Genomic DNA, 18,629 nt, shown 5'->3' with positions numbered 1-18,629 from the left:
AGCAAATAATCTCTCACACAATGTAACACTGTCCATCAATAAAAGGGTGAAAGAAATACTGACGAGGTCCTAATATTGACGAGGGGGTGGAGAATTCGCATCAGCGAATCAGTGTGCTTGGCCATCAAGTAGTAGGCTATTTCAGACTGGACGTGCTGCAATGATAGCTCAGTTCACAATGACAAAACACACAGATCACTTTGGTCTTGTCAACTGAAACATTTTGGCCACTTTTTTAAAATTAAACTTTCCATTCATAATCTTATTGGCATCCATTTCGGCGTCTCGCGCTCATCATTCATCCACTCAAAACATAATGTTAAAGGGGGTCGCACACTGGACGAGAAGCGAAGCGCAGCGCCTCGTATTTAAAATTCGAACACATTATTCTCTATGAGTGTACACACACCTTTTATTGCTGGCCATAAACTGAGAAAGTACGCGTCCGATGTGCGATACAAGTTGTCCATAGACGCGGCTTCTCGTCCACTCTTTGGCCGGCTCGCAAGTCCAAACAAGTGTGTGCGGCGTGCCTGTTGTTTTGTTTCCGGTCTAGCTAGATCCGGTGGTGTTGTACTAACGTTACTAGTTGTTGCAAAAGCATGTCAAAAAAAAAAAAAAACCTACAAAGTTTGCTAGGCGTTAATCGCGCGATAAAAAAATTGACGCCGTTAAAATGGGTTTGCGTTAACGCCGTTAATAACGCGTTTAACTGACAGCCCTACTTTACACATGACGATCGCTCTGATGGGTTTTAGGAGTTTTAGGTCTATCCAATTGCGCCCAGAGTCATTTGAGCGACGTCCGTTGGTGACGCCCCTTTGGAAATGATTTGTCTATGGAGCTTTGCCAGACCATAACTCAGTTACTACTGAGAATGGTCTGGTTTTAACCAGGCTAAGAGTCGACAGTTTTAATATATCAATTCCACAATTAGTTTTTACAGTATTTAACCATTGTATATCGACATAAAATATACTTCCAAATCATCTACATGAATTACAGCTGCATATTTATACCCTAGAATGCTTTGACGTGCTACTACAGCGTATCCCTAAGGGAACCTCTGGCAATTCCACCAAGTGGTTAAAACGTATAATTTATTATAATATAACAAATAAAATAACAAAAATAACTTTACATCTGAGGCATTTAAAGACTCCATTTGTCCATTGTTTATTTCTAAAGAAACACGACAATGTACAAAAGGCTCCATTACCTTGCATCTTACGTTATGGCCCCGTAGAAGCAGTTTTTGTAAAAGTAGGCTAACGATTGCGTCATAATCACGCGACTCTCTGGAAATTACCGTAGAGACAGGAAGAGAAGCTCGCAGTCAATCGGGGGGACGTGGAGGCATAAAGTCCGATAAAGTCAAGGGAGAAGCCCATAGAGAGTAATGACGTTGCTCCTGCTCCTAGCTCAAGGACAGCTCCTACTCACACTCTCTGTTTCTGCGAGATTCAGAAGGGAATGGTTCAGATTTCGCTTGGCACAGCTACTAGAAAACTTACAACTGTCAGGCAGGTTGCTCACGTCACATCCACGTCGTCAAGCTCAGTTTGAGTCTGCGCAGTACGCTCAGCCATCAGGAAGTGACTGCTTCTAATTTGCTTCACTTCTCTCCGTTGAAACCTATGTTTCTCCTGGCGATCCTATACTGGGGTTAGAAGATGACGTTTAGAACACATTTGTGCTGCTCGTCTGGATTACTATAGACGGAGGTTACGTTCGAGAAGAAGTTCGACAATAACCCCTCCCCCAGCCCCTGACGTAAGCATGACGTGGTAAAAGAACGGTTCTAGTCCAGCAAAGAGTTGGTGCTGCTTTGGAACCAATTTTCCTGGCCGAGAACTGGTTCTTTGGCTGTCGAAACACAAAGAACTGGTTTGCGAGTAGGCACCGGCTCCGAACCGGCAACAGCACTGCCTTGGTGGAAAAGGGGTAATCTTGAGCCTGATGAGAGAGCCAATGGTTCTGGTGAGTCTCCTGTCAGGACAGTTACATCAGGTTACCTTTGCCCTCCTTTCTCACTGTAGAGCATGTAGCCTATGAACAGCACTATAGTAAAATCCCAGGACATCCCTATAGTCTGAACGTTCACTTCTATTTAAAACTCTGCATTGTCTGACGTGAATATTCTATTCATTCGTAACGAGACTGCAGTGATTTTACATCGGGTTACATTTGACAGCTACTGAGTTAGAAAACAGAGTAAATGAAGTAGCCTAAGGTGATTGCTCCGATTAACATGTAACATGAGAATGAGCGAGTTTGCAAATCATTTGTGCACACATGGTCACTCTCACTCCGCTTGGCTGCAGCGTGACTTTTGTCATTGCGTGGCAACAGTAAACGCCAAAACTATATTATTTTGATCGTGGCATGTAGGCTAACCCAGCCAATATCCAAATTCACACCCATTCACACAGATGTATGAATATTCAAATTGTAGAATAGTTCTGTTGTTTCAAGTTTCTAGATTCTAAGTTTGTTTATCATTATATGTCATACTATACATTTTTGCATTCTGCTCTTTTCGTGTAGATTTCAAGTATTTTAGTTCATACAATAATAAATTGATTTCAATCACCATTGGTTTTGGGATGTTATTTGCCATAAATGCGATACATTGACTGCTATAATATTGTGAGATAGTAATATTGGGGGCAAATCCAGGGCCGTTTTTTTCTCCTAGTCCGTCCCTGATTCACTTAGTCGAGTATTACTGTTATTTGTGTTCTCTGTGTCCAGTGAGTGATTTGAGGATTGTTCTGCTGGGGAAGAATGTAACAGAAAACAGCAGAGTGGGAAACTTCATCTTAGGAAGAGCAGCGTTTGAGAGTGAAGCGCCTGCTGATGTAGAGCTGCACATTGAGAAACACAGAGGAAAACTGAAGGACAGACACGTCAGAGTCATCAACGCTCCTCAACTGCTGCATCCAAATCTGTCAAACTCTCAGATCACACAGAGAGTGAAAGAGTGTGTGAATCTGTCTGATCCTGGACCTCATGTGATCATACTTGTCCTGCAGCAGAACGACTTCAGTAAAAAGGACAGACATAGAATGAAATATGTGCTGAATGAAATCAGTGAGGAGGCTTTTAAACACACTATAGTGCTGACCAATGAGGAAGAGATACACAATAACCGTATTCATCAATTCATAAAAGAGTGTGGAGGTGGACATCTTCAGTTCAATAAAAGAAAATCAGGATGGCACTCTGAGGTACTTGAAAGAGTAGAGAAGATACTCAAAGAAAACCAGGTCCAATTTCTTATCTGTGACTTGTATGAGGAAGCAGGAGAAGAAGCATCAGAGGATGAAGAGCAGAGCAGATCTAGAAGTTCAGTCACAGCAGAAGAAGAGGGAGATCTTGATCACAAAGATGATGGAAAAATCCAGAAGAAAACATTGCGTAAGTATTGTTGGCAAGAAAGTTAGTTTAACCCACACATACACATCACTTCCTTCAAGAGAAAGAATAAATTGAGAAACTAGAAAAGAAACAACATTTATAATGATAAATGATAATACAAAAACAGTATTATCATTTTATAATGTAAACTCATACAGTAAACTTACAGATACCCTTTTTTATTTTTGTTTTTTGTTTGACAGCATATCCATTTGGGGAGAATAAAAAAAAAAAATGTAATACACATTATTACTGTAACAATGTTAAAGGGAAGAAGGAGAAGGGAATTTTTTGTTGCTGGTGTTTATTTTATGAATAAAATATATATTAAAATGAATATTTTTATGGAGTAACTGTTTTATAAAAGCAATAAGCCCCTTGAAGCCTTGTTTTACAGTGGATTTACAAACAGCTAAGGGGGTTTTAGGCGCTCCGCGTCGTAGCTAACAACGCCCCTTAGCTGTTCTAGATCCACTGTAAAACACGGCTTCAAGGGGCTCATTGCTTAAATAAACAACAAAATGAAAGTATCATTCAATTTTAATTAATACAAATTGTATAAATCACATCACATTTTCATTATTTTTATTTTTTTCACTTGTCAATAACTAATAAACTTGTCATTCAATTGACAGATTTGTATTCATTCTGTAAAGACAATGCAAAGATCTCCCCGGCAAGGAACCCAAAAACACGACTGGTGGTAAAAAATTAAAAATTCAGATGTAATTAGTCTTGAAAAAATGAATAATTTATAATAAATGTGTAATTTACTTATTCCCCATGCAGGAAAAAACTTTTGTGTTTAATGAAAGAAAGAATATAATACTGAGGTGGAATAACATGCTGACAAATTGTTCTTTTTGTGTGAATTATTTCTTATTTGGTAAAAGAATTTGTTATTTTATTTGTAGTTAAAAGAAGACGGCGGAATCCATCTCTTGAACGACCTTTTTGTAAGTAAACAAATATGATAATTCATAATATTCAATACTGAAAATATCACCAAAACCCCAGAATAGGACGGAATCTTTATTCCTATTTCAATGTACAGAAGTATTCTTAAAAGTTATTGTAGAGATGATAATTCTATTTAAATTAATAACAATTTTATAAATCAAATGAACATTTTTAGTTGACCCACTAAACTATTGTCATGTTTGTTTTTCAGTGCTGTAAGCCCGGATAAGTTGAATTCACTTAAAAAATTTGAGGAAACCGGTTGCCTTAAAAAATTTAAGTAATGGGTTATGAAAACTTGAGTGCATTTAACTTAAATGCATGAAAGGGTGGACTTATTATTTTAAGTTCAAAACACTGAATGCCAAGTTGATTTCACTTACAATCTCTTGTAATACTAATTGTATTGTCACATGAACTCCACTTACTATTTTAAGTTAAAGTAACTAAACCTTTCTATTAATTGAATGTGTTAAACTAGAACATTTAAATTAAGACAAATACGCAATACAAAAGTAATTTTTTTACCGTTTTACTTGAAAACAGCATCAACTTACAGGTTGTTGTCCCCTGCTTTAACAACCTTGAATCATAAGCCTGAAACAGTGGCAAAATGTGTCATTCATGCCCTGAACTTTGCATAAAACAAAGCACCATCATGCCAACAAAAACACTGATTGTGCTCAAGCATGTGTACATCATTATCACAACAAATGCAGGGCAGGTGCAGGGCATAGATCAGTCCAAAAAGGACACAGAAGGCCTGAGGCAGGTTGGCCAGTTCATCCATTACCACAGACCCTTCCAAGATGATCCCTACTCTGGATGGGTTGAGCTGGGTATTTTCTTGACCAAGGCAGAGAATTCCCACTGGAGTTTCAATGTACGAGTCCTTGTCAGTTACATCCTAACAGTGAAAGAAACGTTTTGACAAGGAGAGAACATAAACATGCCAGTTAGACAATGGTGTTTTGTCCACCAAAAATAACCTGTGACTGTTTTTAGGACGATACCAGTCTTGAATTTTTATCAAATGCCATATTCAGATATGTACAGGTTGCAACACTTTGCCCAAAATATGGAGTTTACCCACTTTCAGTCACAGTCGTGCTGAAACATTTTTTTTAGCTTGATGGTGTTTTAAGCCCCCAATGGCTCCTTAGAGGCAGCTAACCCTACCCTCAACCTTAAACCTACCCATCCCCTCGCTGCCTGGAAGGCGCCGTTGGGGGCTTAAAACACCAAACACCTTTTTTTTATGACTCTCAGTACCTTTCACCTTAATTTTTTTTTTTTTTTTTACTTTACCGGTTGAAAGTAACATACACAATAAGATATTTGATGACTGGAGCAACCAGAATCTAACAAGTGCAATCAGAACTCCCCATTTGAGTTTTAGACCCAAAAACAATTTCACAAGTTCCAACTGGTGACAGTAAAGTCAAAAAACTAATTGGGCAATTGTAAAAGGATTCATACAACCTTAGTTATTGGGAGCAATTTTCTACTTTTTCAATAGGACTGGGACTGAAAGTGGGTAAACTATCTTTGTTTGGCCATAAAATACAGACTTAATGGAGACACTGATGCTGATCAAATTATTCTGAAAATGAATGGCAGTGTTCATTAACAGCTAAAAATGAGACAAAAGGAGCATGCACCTGCAACATTTACAAAAACAAATTAACTTACAGAGCATGTCTTGAAGAAGGCAGAAGAATCATCCGCCAAGATGACTGGCAGTCCCCGAAAACATAGGCACCTGATGTCTGTTGGCTCAGTGGTCTGCAAGATAGTGGACACAAGAGTTAAAACATATCTTGCTAAGGATACTCACATCAGGGTTTCCCATACATTCATTAATTTGTGGTGGCCCGCCACAATATCAACGCTGACCGCCACGGATTGATTCAGATTTTTTAACTATTTAATATGGGTAAAATTGTATTTTATTGTAGAGCTTAATAGGGCAATACTTACACTTCTAAAGCATATTTGCACAAACTCAGTTTGCATAATCCGGTTGCAATTCACTCTCTCTTAAGTGCTTGAAGGTAAAATAATCACTAAAGCGGAGCCTATGTCATGCATAAGACAATAATAAAATGAATGGTCAAAGTTGTCATTCACTTTTAATACTAGGAAAAAAAAAAAATCAAATGTGGTCGCTAACACTCCTCTTCCCACCGAGTGCGTGTCCCTCGTTCAGCGTGGATCGGGCGGTGTCACCAAGACGCTAAAGTTACAGGTGAAAAACGTTTTGCAACAACGGTTTTACACTGCTCACAAAAGCCCCATGTTACAACGTGGTTGCGCCCCCTTCCCCGCCATGAATGCGCGTGGTTTTCGTCCGCAGCGCCGGGAGGCGGTTCAAAGCGGGGTGGCGTCCGCCAAGACGCTACAGGTGAAAAATGTCCCTTTGAACTGGTTAAAACGACAGTTTTCCAAATCAACAAACAGCGCGTCAAGCGAGAAAGCCTGACAATGATAATGTCCATTGACGTCAAACTGCTTCACTTGGACTTCTCACAAACAGCGCACCAAGTGAAAAAAACTTTCAAACTGTAACGTTAGATAGCAGGTGAAAATGGCTGCCCACCTAACGTTAGTTAAAGTTATAGCGTCCCACTACTCACAAACATCCCCTTATATCCACACTCAAACACATTAAATTGACAGCGGGAGGGCGAGACCAAAGCTACTTACCGTCTCTGGCGAGTTTTAGCAGCAACTGGACTGTCCGGTGCGCGGCAGGAAAGTGACGTCTTCTCAGCAAAAAGCACGGCGGCAAAGTGACGGCTTTCACGTTCCCATCGTGCATTGCATGACTAAAACTTGGGAATTTTAAGCTATTTCACTTAAAGTTATTCACAGACTCAACTAGGTCTACAAATTAGCTAAACATACTTACATTTGCTAGTAATGCAATCAAAACTTAATCGATTTGAGTCATGTAAGTACATTATACTTTAAATGTTTGATTAGATATGAAATCCGGGTTTACAGTGTGGCAGAGAGTGTCTGTGCTTCGCCAAAGCTGAATGTGGTTCTGTGTGGGAGAGACAGAACATTAAAAGCTTTCTTATCAAACCTCATTCTGGACCAGAGAGACAGAAGATCCGAGCTCAGCTCAGAGTGTGTGAAGCTGGAAGGAGAAGCTCATGGACGTCGGATCACTCTGGTGGAGCTTCCAGCTCTGACTCGACTCTCACAGGAGGAAGTGATGCGTCAGGCTCTCCGCTGTGTGTCTCTCTGTGATCCTGGAGTTCATGTTTTCCTCTTCATTATTCCTGACGGTCCACTTACTGATGAAGACAAAACAGAAACAGAGGAGATCCAGAAAATATTCAGCTCAAAGATCAACAACCACATCATGTTTCTCATAATCCAGGAGTCAGAGCATGAGACAGAACAACAGAATGAAGCAGTGAAGTCTGTCATTCAGTGTTTTGGAGGACGACATCATTTCCTTGGTCCAAACCCACAAGTGTCCGTGTTGGTGACTAAACTGGAGCAGATGATGGAAGAAAATTGTGGAATTAGTTTTTCCACTGAAACATTTTTGGATGCACAGATAGAGAAATTTGAAGAAATGAGGAAGAAAATAATCTCACTAGACACACAGATTCAACAGCAAGGTAATGATCAGAAAATGTGTGTCTCACACCCACTTTAAATGATAAAACATGTGGACTGAGGAGTAGTTGCTCAGTTACTCATTCATTACTGGAAGGAGGAGAAAGTGCACATAGTCTCAGTCAGACTATTGCACACACAATCTCTAAAAACCCAAGAGAGGCTGTGGCTCAGACCTTATAACCTGCTTTTTCATAATTTCTGCAGTGACTTTATGGCTTTTATGCAGAATCTTTAAGCAGAATTTGGTTATGGTCCACCTAAGTTTTGGTGCTCAATAAAACCATACAGTTGGTGTAAAATTTAGATGCATTGAGAATTGTTTTGGAAACAGATCTCAACACCCACCTAACAGAGTTTAAAACCAGTTTCATTAGGCCATAAAGAAATGTTAGTTTGTATAAGTAATTTCAGGAAATTGTCACAGATGATGTACTAAATACATTTTCTTCATGTCACAATTAAACATTCACATAATTGTCAAATTCACATAAAATTCAAATTCTCAATATAGGCCTATTTGATTTCAGTTTGTTCTTTTGTAATTTGTAATAAGGGGTGTGATTCTTCCAGATAAATCCGGAAATCCGGCTTTTCCGACCTGAAAATGATACTCTCGTAAATCATGCAAATTTTTTTTTGCGGGTCGCGCGCAAAGTACGGTTCGGGTATATGACCGCTCACCGCTGTCAAAGTTTTTTGTGCCTCTGATTCACGTCTTCATGTCACTCCGCAAGTAGGCTAGTCCATTAATTTGTTACGATGGAACTTCATTCAAAGCAGAGCTCCACCAAAGAGCCTGCACTCGTTGCGGAAGGTTATCTAAAGTGTGCTAAGACTTTTGGACGTGCGGGGCGAACTATTTAATTTCTTAGCTGAAGCCGACAAGGGGTCAAAATAAATGTAAAGAGAGTGGAACATAGTGGAGTTCCTATTTTCGTTTTGACAAGTATAATATATCCTGTAGTCTCCTTATATGACCTGGCAAGTGACATTATTCTAAAACGTATATGCATAAAACTCCCCCGACATGGTTAGAAAATACTGCCTCTATAACCAGCTGCACAATGAGAAAATGTCATAGCATGATCATAATAGCCTACAGAAGCCCTGAACCGCAACAAAAAAAAAAAAAAGGAAAAAAAAAGAAAATATAGCATTTCGAGATTAAAGCCGAAACATTTCGAGAATAAAGTCGAAAGAGTACGAGAATACAGTCTTCCGTAGAAGTTGCGTGTGTGCTTGCCATTGTTTCACATTGCTACACAGGCATTCATAATGGTGCTCGTCCACTGGCGCAGATCGAGTGTTTCCAGTTCGCGTGTGTGTAAGCGTGTAAAGAAATGTGCTTGTTAAGCTATTTTTGTATAGTCTATATTGTTAAGTCAAACTACCTCGGACATGGATCTACACAAAATAATAACGTTTTACTTTTATCTGGGTTTTCAACAAAAGGAAATCCTACAGGTGACAATACCAATATGGCATTAGGCTACCATTATTAGGACGTTATAGAATATAATATAATATATAGGATGTTTGCACTGTATTTCATTAAGCGGGGTGTCATGGTAGGTGCGCCGTATATTTTCCTGCTTTTTTGTCCTTTGCCTATCACACCTATTCAGACAGATTGTTTGTAGGATTTGACTTTAAAAGACTAGCAGAATGACTCAAGCAGTTTTCTCTTTTTCAGATTCAAGAGAGGATTCAGATGATGTGAGGATTGTCCTGCTGGGAAAAACTGGAGTTGGGAAGAGTGCAACAGGAAACACCATCTTAGGGAGAAAAGCATTTAAAGAAGACGTGTCTCAAGAATCCATTACCAGAGAGTGTCAGAGAGAGACGGCTGAGATTGATGGCAGACAGATTACTGTGATTGACACTCCAGGACTGTTTGATACTAAACACACTCATGAAGAGATCCAGACAGAAATTAGCAACTGCATCTCCATGATTCTGCCAGGACCACACGTGTTTCTGTTACTGATACCAGTGGGACGATTCACTGAGAAAGTTGAAAATGCTGTCAGGATCATTCAGGAGACTTTTGGTGAAAGCTCAATAATGTACACTATGGTGCTCTTCACCAGAGGAGATGATCTGAAGAAAAGGACCATTGAAGAGTATCTGGGTAAACCTGGATCTGCTTTGATGAACCTCGTTGAACAGTGTGGAAACAGATATCATGTGTTCAATAATAATGAGACTGGAGACTGTGTGCAGGTGTCGACATTACTGCAGAAAATCAATGACATGGTGACAGCAAATGGAGGGAGTTACTACTCATGTAAGATATTCAGACAGATGGAAATAGAAAAACAAGAAGCACAAATGAAGATGCTAATGGACAAAGTGGAAAAACTGAACAGAGAGAGAGAAGAACTGCTGGCCAAACATGAAGAAGAGAAAGAGAAAATGGTCATGGAAGACGATAAGAGAAAGATGGAGGAAAACATAAAGTCACTTAAGAATAAAATGCAGATTGAGAAATCTCAGAGACAAAATCAATATACAGTTTATAAAGACCAAATTAAATTGATTACACAAAAGAAGCAAGATGAACTAATGAGAGCAAAAACATCAGAGTATGAAGCAGACAGAAGAAAAGACATGGAGAACATGAAAATGTGCAGCTCCCAAACAGCCTCCTCTCTAAAGGTAAGTGATCCTTATATACATATACATACAGCTAACTTACATCTTTACATATGTAACTGCACAAAGACTGACATTTATTATTGTATTGAGCTTAACATCTTTTCATTCTGTCTATTTACAGTATATTTATTTATGTATAAATTTATTTTTCTTTACAGAGAGATGAAACTGGTCAAAACCCGAAGTATGGATTAAAAATCAATGATCAGCTCAACAGACTCTATCATAGACTAGATCTGATAAAAAGGCATAAAATTAGAACAGCAGACATTCTTGAAATTACCAAGTTTTCACTTCAGTCTCAGGAGCCACAGGAAGAGAATGAACTGGTAAACTCATTCCTACAAAAGATGATTAACATGGACTACAGAGCAAGATACACAGTCATAAAACACAGACAGAAAGAAGAAAACAAAGACAGTGCAAGCCCTGATATTCACTCAATGGATGTTCAGATGGCCGTGTTTCATTGTGCTGATGGTCTCCTGAAGCAGCTGATGGTGACTAAACTCTCACAGTGTCAGTATTCACTGCCTCTGCTGGTTCCTGATCCATTCACACAACAGATTGAGTTTCCTTTCTGGACATTCAGACAAATCAACAAGAGCTGGAAGAAGAAAGTCTCCAATAATGAAATCATCAGTCAAACTCAACCAGTCTACAAGGCTGAGACTCCAATGGTGGCTTTCTTCAGGTTTGGTTCAGTGTCTTCATCTAAGTCTCAGCTGATAAACGGCCTCATCAATGAGAAACACAACACGTTCTTCCACAGGAACTGCTCAGGCAACAGCAGAACCAGATTACTGATGGACGGAGTGGTGGAGATCGCCTGGTACTGCCCTTCTGGGAAAAAGTCTGACGCATTTGATGACTGTGTGGCTTTCTGTAATCTTCATGGTGACGCAGCAGCCATTGAGAAACAATATGAGATTCTGACCAGCATGGCTTCAGTAAACGTCCTCTTCTTACCAGATTTTGGACAGAAGAACCAGTACAAGGGTTTGGTGAGATCACTCTTCAAATCTCCTCAGCCTCTCATTTGTCTGCTCACTGACAGTGACTGTGATGAAACTGAACTGGGGAATGGAAAATTTGTAATTGGTCTTTTGGACAAAAATAAATCTAATGTATCTAATCAGATAAGGGAGATGGTCAGAGTGAGTTTGAGCAAACAGAAAATTACTTTCAAAGTTGAAGATGTGGCCAAACACACAGGAATCAGAGTAGATGAGGAGGATCCAGAGTGCCGGAGAGGGAAAGAGGCAGCGGTTCAGATCATGGGATTACTGAGAGGAAAGGATCCATCAACAGTGAAAGAAACAAACCTGCCCTGTCAGGGGAAACTGTGGCATGACTAGTGTAAAATCAACAAAGAGCTGCATCATCTAGAAGGAGAAAATCTAGAGGAAGATAAAAGTACCAAACTCAAGATCATGACAGATATAAGAGAAAAGCAAGTGGCAAAAGGACTGAGTGAGTTCATGAAAACATATATTGAAACAATGAAATCACAGAGAGACAATGAAAAAACCTATTTCCTCAGATGGATGATGAACCTGTTGAATGACTTCACTTCAGAAAAGCTCTGTGGACTTCATAAAGAGTATGACAAGAAATGGCATGAAATCTCAGCACTGAAAAAAAGGTCTGATAATCTAGATCAACTGCAGCGTGAACAAACAAACCTGGAAAACATATCAGAGCAAATTAATAGAACAAGTTTTGGCTTTGAGCACATCCTGAGAGAGTTTGGTCAGATCTATGAATCGTGGTCTTCTGTGACGAAGAACAAGAAAGACAATCTGCAGTTTGACTTCTGTTCTCTGTCAAGTCTTGCAGCAGAGATGATGATCTCTGGATTTCCAATGGAGCTGATGGATGGAGATGCTGCTCATATTCCTCTCTCCTGGGTCACTGCTGTTCTAGATGAACTTGTTAAGAGACTGGGAGACCAGAAAGTCTTTGTACTGTCAATTCTAGGGATTCAGAGCACTGGGAAATCCACCATGCTGAATGCCATGTTTGGACTGCAGTTTGCCGTCAGTGCTGGAAGATGCACCAGAGGAGCTTTCATGCAGATGGTCAAAATATCAAAGGGGATGAAAACTGAGCTGAAGTTTGACTATATTCTGGTTGTTGACACTGAAGGACTTCGTACACCAGAACTGTCTGGAAGGTCAACAACACATCGTGACAATGAAATGGCCACATTTGTTGTTGGTCTTGGAAATATGACCCTGATCAACATCTTTGGAGAAAACCCATCTGAGATGCAGGACATTCTTCAGATTGTTGTTCAGGCCTTCATGAGGATGAAGAAGGTCAGACTGACTCCCAGCTGCATATTTGTGCATCAGAATGTCTCAGATATCACAGCTGGAGAGAAAAACATGGAGGGAAGGAGACGACTGCAGGAGAAACTGGATGATATGACAAAACTCGCTGCTAAAGAGGAAGTCTGTGATGCAGAAGGATTCAGTGATGTGATTGCGTTTGATGTACAGAATGATGTGAAGTATTTTGCTCAGCTCTGGGAGGGCAGCCCACCCATGGCACCACCAAACCCAGACTACTGCGAGAACATTCAAGAACTGAAGCAAACTATTCTTACACACGCTTCAAAATCAGACGGCATAATGCTGACAGACCTAAGAGACCGCATTCAAGATCTCTGGGAGGCTTTGCTTAATGAACAATTTGTGTTCAGCTTCAAAAATTCTCTGGAAATCACAACATACAAGAAACTAGAGACTGAATACAGCAAGTGGACCTGGAGCCTCCAGAGTGCCATGCTGGACATTGAAAACAGACTACACAACAAAATAGAAAATGAAGTAATTCATGGTGTTGAGGAAGCTGATCTTCAAGCAGAACTAAATACAAAACGTAAAGAAGTGGAAAAGACAATGTCTGATTTCTTTAAGAAAGACAGAGACGCAGCTGTACTGAATCAGTGGAAAGGTTTCTTTGAGATAAAAATCAAACAGCTTCAAGAAAACATTGTGAGAGAAACTAAGAGGAAATTAAATGGGATTCTTCAGCAGCGTCACATGAAGAAAAAGATGGATGCTGAGAGGACACATCATGAAAACACACTCTTTGAAAAGAGCAAAGAACTTGCTTTAAAATTCAAAGAACAAGCAAATGATGAAGATTTCATGAAAACACAGTTTGATTCCTTTTGGAAACAACAGACAGCTGAGATCATCAGAGACACTCCTTTAGTCAAAGATATTGACATATTAAAGGATGTGAAAAAGATCCTCATTCAGAACTATAAAAGTCTTCCTTTAGACCGTATGAAAGAGAGCAGTGAGCACAGCGATATGATCTGTTTGACAAGCTATTCAGAATATGTACAGTTAAAGAAACACAGTGGATTTACAGCACCTTTAAAAAATATGCTCAAAGGAGCTAAAGAGGTGTTTGGTTTTGTTTTATCTGAAGAGGATGCAGTCCAGATAAGATCCTTAATCACAGACATTGCTGAACACACAGATAAAATGATTCAGTCATTTAACATTGTAAAAATGGGCTACAACAACAGTTGCATTCAACAACTCGTAGATTACATAAAGGCAAGAATAACACAGCATGAGGAAAGGCCAAATGTGAGATATGTGTTCAAGAGTGAATTCTTTGTGGATCTGGTACTTTTCATATGTCACAAAGCAAACAAGACATTCACTGACCAATACAAAATGTTCAGGGAAGCCAATGATCCTGTTCTTTATTTTAAGAGGAAAAGTGAAGAGTATTACAGGATTTTCCAGAAATACTGTAAAGGAGCATCATCAACTGCTATTTTTGGTGAATTTGTTTGTAATAAACTTAAAGAGCCGATTCAGCAGACGGTCTACAAAAAAACTGCCAGAGATTTAGCAGATGAAATGACGAAAAACTGTGAATCACTAAATGGGAACCGATCAAACCTGGAGAAACACATCTTGAGGAGACTGGCAGAAAAACATGATTTCAAAGCTTACATGACCTACATTAACAATCCCAGAGAACACTTCAAGAAATTCATCAGAGATGAAGTCAGTCAGTACATCACTGAAAGATTCGAAGATAGTGTTCAACCCAAGATGGAAAACAGCATTAAACAGCTGGAGCAGAAGATCACAAACGCAGCACATCAATCCACCAAAAATGTTAAAGAAAACAATGGAGATGCTGATCTGTGGTTGTGTCACTTCACACTCCAGCTCTCTGATGTGCTGGTATTGTCTCTAAATGACCTCACTGGAGTGAATCAGGATGATGTTGAAGTCAGCTTCCTAGAAGATGTGATAATGAAAGAACTTCCTTCTATAATGTCTGACATACGCAGTAAATTCAGCACAGAAACCTTTCCAGTAAAGCTGGAACACACAGACAGACCAGATGAGCTTCTGATCGATCACCTCTGTGACTGCTGTTGGGTTCAGTGTCCTTTCTGTAAAGTGATCTGCACAAACACAATAGAAGACCATCCTGGAGATCACAGTGTTCCTTTCCATCGTAATCTTGGACTGAATGGGTGGATTTACAAAGGAACAACAAACCTATCTATCAGCATCTGCACGTCAGCAGTAGCCAGTGATCGATCTTTCCATCCAGATATCTCAGATGATGATGAAGTCCTCTGGAAGGAATACAGAAAAGGAGGTCCTGAATATGCGTCATGGAGTATCACCCCGGATCTCTCTGAGCTGCCGTACTGGAAGTGGTTTGTGTGTGAATTCCAGAAAGATCTGGAAAAGTACTATGGAAAAACCTTTCAGGGATGTGGCAAGATTCCAGATGAATGGAGAAGATACTCTCAAGTGGAAGCTATTGAGAGTCTGGATAAAAACAATTAATGGAACAATTAACAAGGTGAAATGAGATTACGTCCCACACTTCAGTGAATGTGTCATATACTAAACTAAATATAAACCTTATTCTGCTCAAAACAATGTGCGCTGCCATAACGACGACTCCGGTTGCCTACTTCCGGTTCGTAGCGCTTGACCTGTACCATAGATATAAACACTAGATGTCGCCTTGGGGTTCTAAGCATGCGTCAAAACCGCCGCCATCTTGGAACCGGGGTCTTGTCATAGGAAGTGAACTAAGTAACGCTGCTTTCTCCGCCTGTACTTCGAATTACTTCGTGACTATTAACTAATTGTTAAGTAATATGCCATTTATGGGTTTACATGGCACCAAAATGGCATATTACTTAACAATTAGTTAATAGTCATGTGCCTCAACAAGTAAAGTCATAACATAATGATACATTTGCAAATCATTAGTTAATGATTAATTAAAGCAGACAGCTGGAAGTTGAAGTACATTGCTTTGACCAACTGTGGTAATTAACACATTAATTTACACTTTTAGTTAATAAAATAAGTTATTAAGGAATTAATACATTATGACACATTTAATTAATAACAATTAATTTATTACTTAATCTATTAATCATTTAGAATCTTTATTAGTTGCTGATGCAGTAATCATTAATTAATGGTTTAGTTCGTCATGAGTCATATACATTAACACATGATTATCTGTGCATTAGTTAAGCATGAATTAATGCAGATTAGTGCACCCGTATTGTAAAGTGTTACCAATCAGAATGTTCTGTTCAACACAGCAGTAACTGATCTATACTTAAAGACAGATGTTCAAAGAATACCAAATATGTATTATTATTTCATTGACTTACTTTCACACTAGTTTGTCTTCTGTGGATGTATTGCCAGATGTATACTACTGCTCTACGAATATCATTCAGCTGTAATAAAATGCATTTCAACGTATAAGTATATAAGCATTGATTTTTGCCTGTAGATTTAAGCAGGACAAAATATTGCTCTGAAGCAAACGCCATATAAACAAATTCTTGAATATAATTTGCTTGGTTTGGAAAGCACATGCAAGACTTACTATGTTTATAATGCATAATATAAATAAATGGTTAAAAAAGAATCTCCAAAACCTCTGGTTTGAGCAGATTTATTTAGCTTTTTTCTTTATTGATTTTGTTTTTGCATTTTGGCAACATTATAAACTGTTATCAGAAGTGACTGTTTCTATGTAATGTCCATATTTCAGAAATGTACATATACAAATCACGCACTAATAATTTATTAATTTATGGCAGAAACAATGATATCATTAAAACAATTATTACAAGTTGTGAACATAATGGTTACAATATATGGAAAGTAGCATTGGTGCATGTTGATTTAGTTTGATTTCAGTTTGCATCTTGATGCATCAAAGCTGATTGATAACATTACAAAGTGATGTTGGTTAAAAATAAATTTTGCACTCATAAATAATGTTAAAACAAATGTTATTATGACTGAAATTACATTACTCCTGTTGAATCAACATTGAAATGAACAAAAATAAATATTGGTAATGTTGTTCAATCAATGTTGATTCAAAATCACTTTTGTTGAAATACAACTGAAATGTACAAATGTCAGTTAACACTATATAATCATTAACAGTTTTTGAATAATATCCATTAATTCTAAAAATTACATTCAAGGAGTAAAAACAAAACCAAACAAACAAACCTAAACTAAAATGTCATATTGAAAATAAAATAGAAATAAAACTAAATTAAGAACTATATAACGCTGCTGTAAACTTACTGTATGCTGTTAAAGCTTGCAGTACAAAAAGTACAAAGGAAACGTTTAAAAAACTGTGGCAGGAAATGATCATATCAACATCCATCCATATATGCTTTAATCATAATTCTATATACATTATGCTGCTGTCATGACCACACACACATAATTAGCTATTTAGTTTTTCATGAAACTAGTGAAACAGAATTTCTACATATAAAATAAAAATTATAATTTCTCATTTCTCCAGACTAACCCATGAAACTTGAAACAATGTTGAGGTTTCAGAAAATGCAGTTTAATACATCCGCTTAAACAATGTTAATCAATAAAATATATCTAAAAGATTTATCCTACCCTCCACACTGATGAAAAATACGATGAAAATCCAGATGCTGATGGACATTATGAACAATTATCAGGTATTATAATAATTCACATATAAACTCAGAGATTAGACACTGGATGAAAAAGTGTTTAGGGTAAGTGTACCCTTTAAGCCCACTTTCAACTCTGAAGTCCAATTAAAAAAAGAGAAAATAATATTTTATGCTGCTTATTATTTTAACCAATCCAGTGATTTGTTACTTCCCTGACATTTTTAATTGCATACCAATTACATTTGGCAATGTTGAGCTAGCCCCACCCATGTGCATGCTGTCTCAGGGGACCTCACACAAAGTCACCCCAAAACTTTGGTGTTTCGGGACCCTTCAGAAATCAACACATTTCAGCAATTTTCAGCCATTTCTTTGGTAACTACGTTGATATTATGTCAAATAAGAGATAAATGTATTGTTTTTTTGTGTATGAACAAATAGTACTTTATCATTTTATATAATTTTCCTTTAAATGGAAAGATGAGTTTTATTAGCTTGCGTTCAAAGCTAATCTCTTGGTCAAACCATTAGCCAGAAAGATAGACTGCCAAAGAATTAAGCATGTGAACTGCAAACAATTAAGTCAAGTCAAGTCATCTTCATTTATATAGCGCTTTTAACAATGTAGATTGTCTCAAAGCAGCTTTACAGAGATAAGCGTATAATTTAAGGTAACAGAGATTGTTTCGGCTTTACAGCAGAGTTAAGTTATTTCCATCTAAAGTTAGTTTTAATTGATTTGGTTCCGTCGCAATGATCATTTGTTATTAAATTAGGGGCCGCTAAGACGACACCATTCTCTCTACACAGACTTTAAACGCGAACCTGTGAGAAACGTGCGTTATGTGCGTTAGAATATACGCAGGTTTGGAATTCCCTACAAGCCAAGCCTAAACAAAATACTTGTCTTTCCTTATAAATTTTGATAAGGAATTTTATTTTATTTGTTGCTTTGGGG

General features: G+C 38.2%; 2 protein-coding genes and 1 long non-coding RNA gene across 3 annotated transcripts in view; 2 read left to right on the top strand and 1 right to left on the bottom strand.

Moving 5' to 3' along the window:
• LOC308703137 (interferon-induced very large GTPase 1) overlaps nt 1-16,634 on the top strand; it is a 29,968-nt gene extending 13,334 nt beyond the window's left edge. Inside the window, 5 exon segments of the mRNA XM_081386445.1 lie at nt 2,755-3,420; nt 4,335-4,376; nt 9,713-10,677; nt 10,836-12,032; nt 12,036-16,634. Coding sequence (XP_081242571.1) covers nt 2,755-3,420; nt 4,335-4,376; nt 9,713-10,677; nt 10,836-12,032; nt 12,036-15,521 — 6,356 coding nt within the window. The 3' untranslated portion in view covers nt 15,522-16,634.
• LOC308703138 lies at nt 4,907-7,005 on the bottom strand. The gene is made up of 3 exons (XR_014031686.1): nt 6,361-7,005; nt 6,073-6,165; nt 4,907-5,287 (listed from the first exon to the last, which is right to left on the bottom strand). It is a non-coding gene; the product is annotated as an uncharacterized lncRNA (long non-coding RNA).
• Nucleotides 15,698-18,629, top strand: part of LOC308703231 (uncharacterized protein) — a gene marked incomplete at its 5' end in the record, with an annotated part of 6,318 nt that continues 3,386 nt past the window's right edge. The window contains one exon of the mRNA XM_081386552.1: nt 15,698-15,797. Coding sequence (XP_081242678.1) covers nt 15,698-15,797 — 100 coding nt within the window. The remainder of the gene's footprint in view (nt 15,798-18,629) is intronic.

Source organism: Scardinius erythrophthalmus (genome assembly GCF_964197995.2).
Source record: "Scardinius erythrophthalmus genome assembly, chromosome: 15".
NCBI classification, from domain to species: domain Eukaryota; kingdom Metazoa; phylum Chordata; class Actinopteri; order Cypriniformes; family Leuciscidae; genus Scardinius; species Scardinius erythrophthalmus.
The sequence above is the reverse complement of the archived record's forward strand: the minus strand, read 5'-3'. Positions and strand labels throughout refer to the sequence as shown.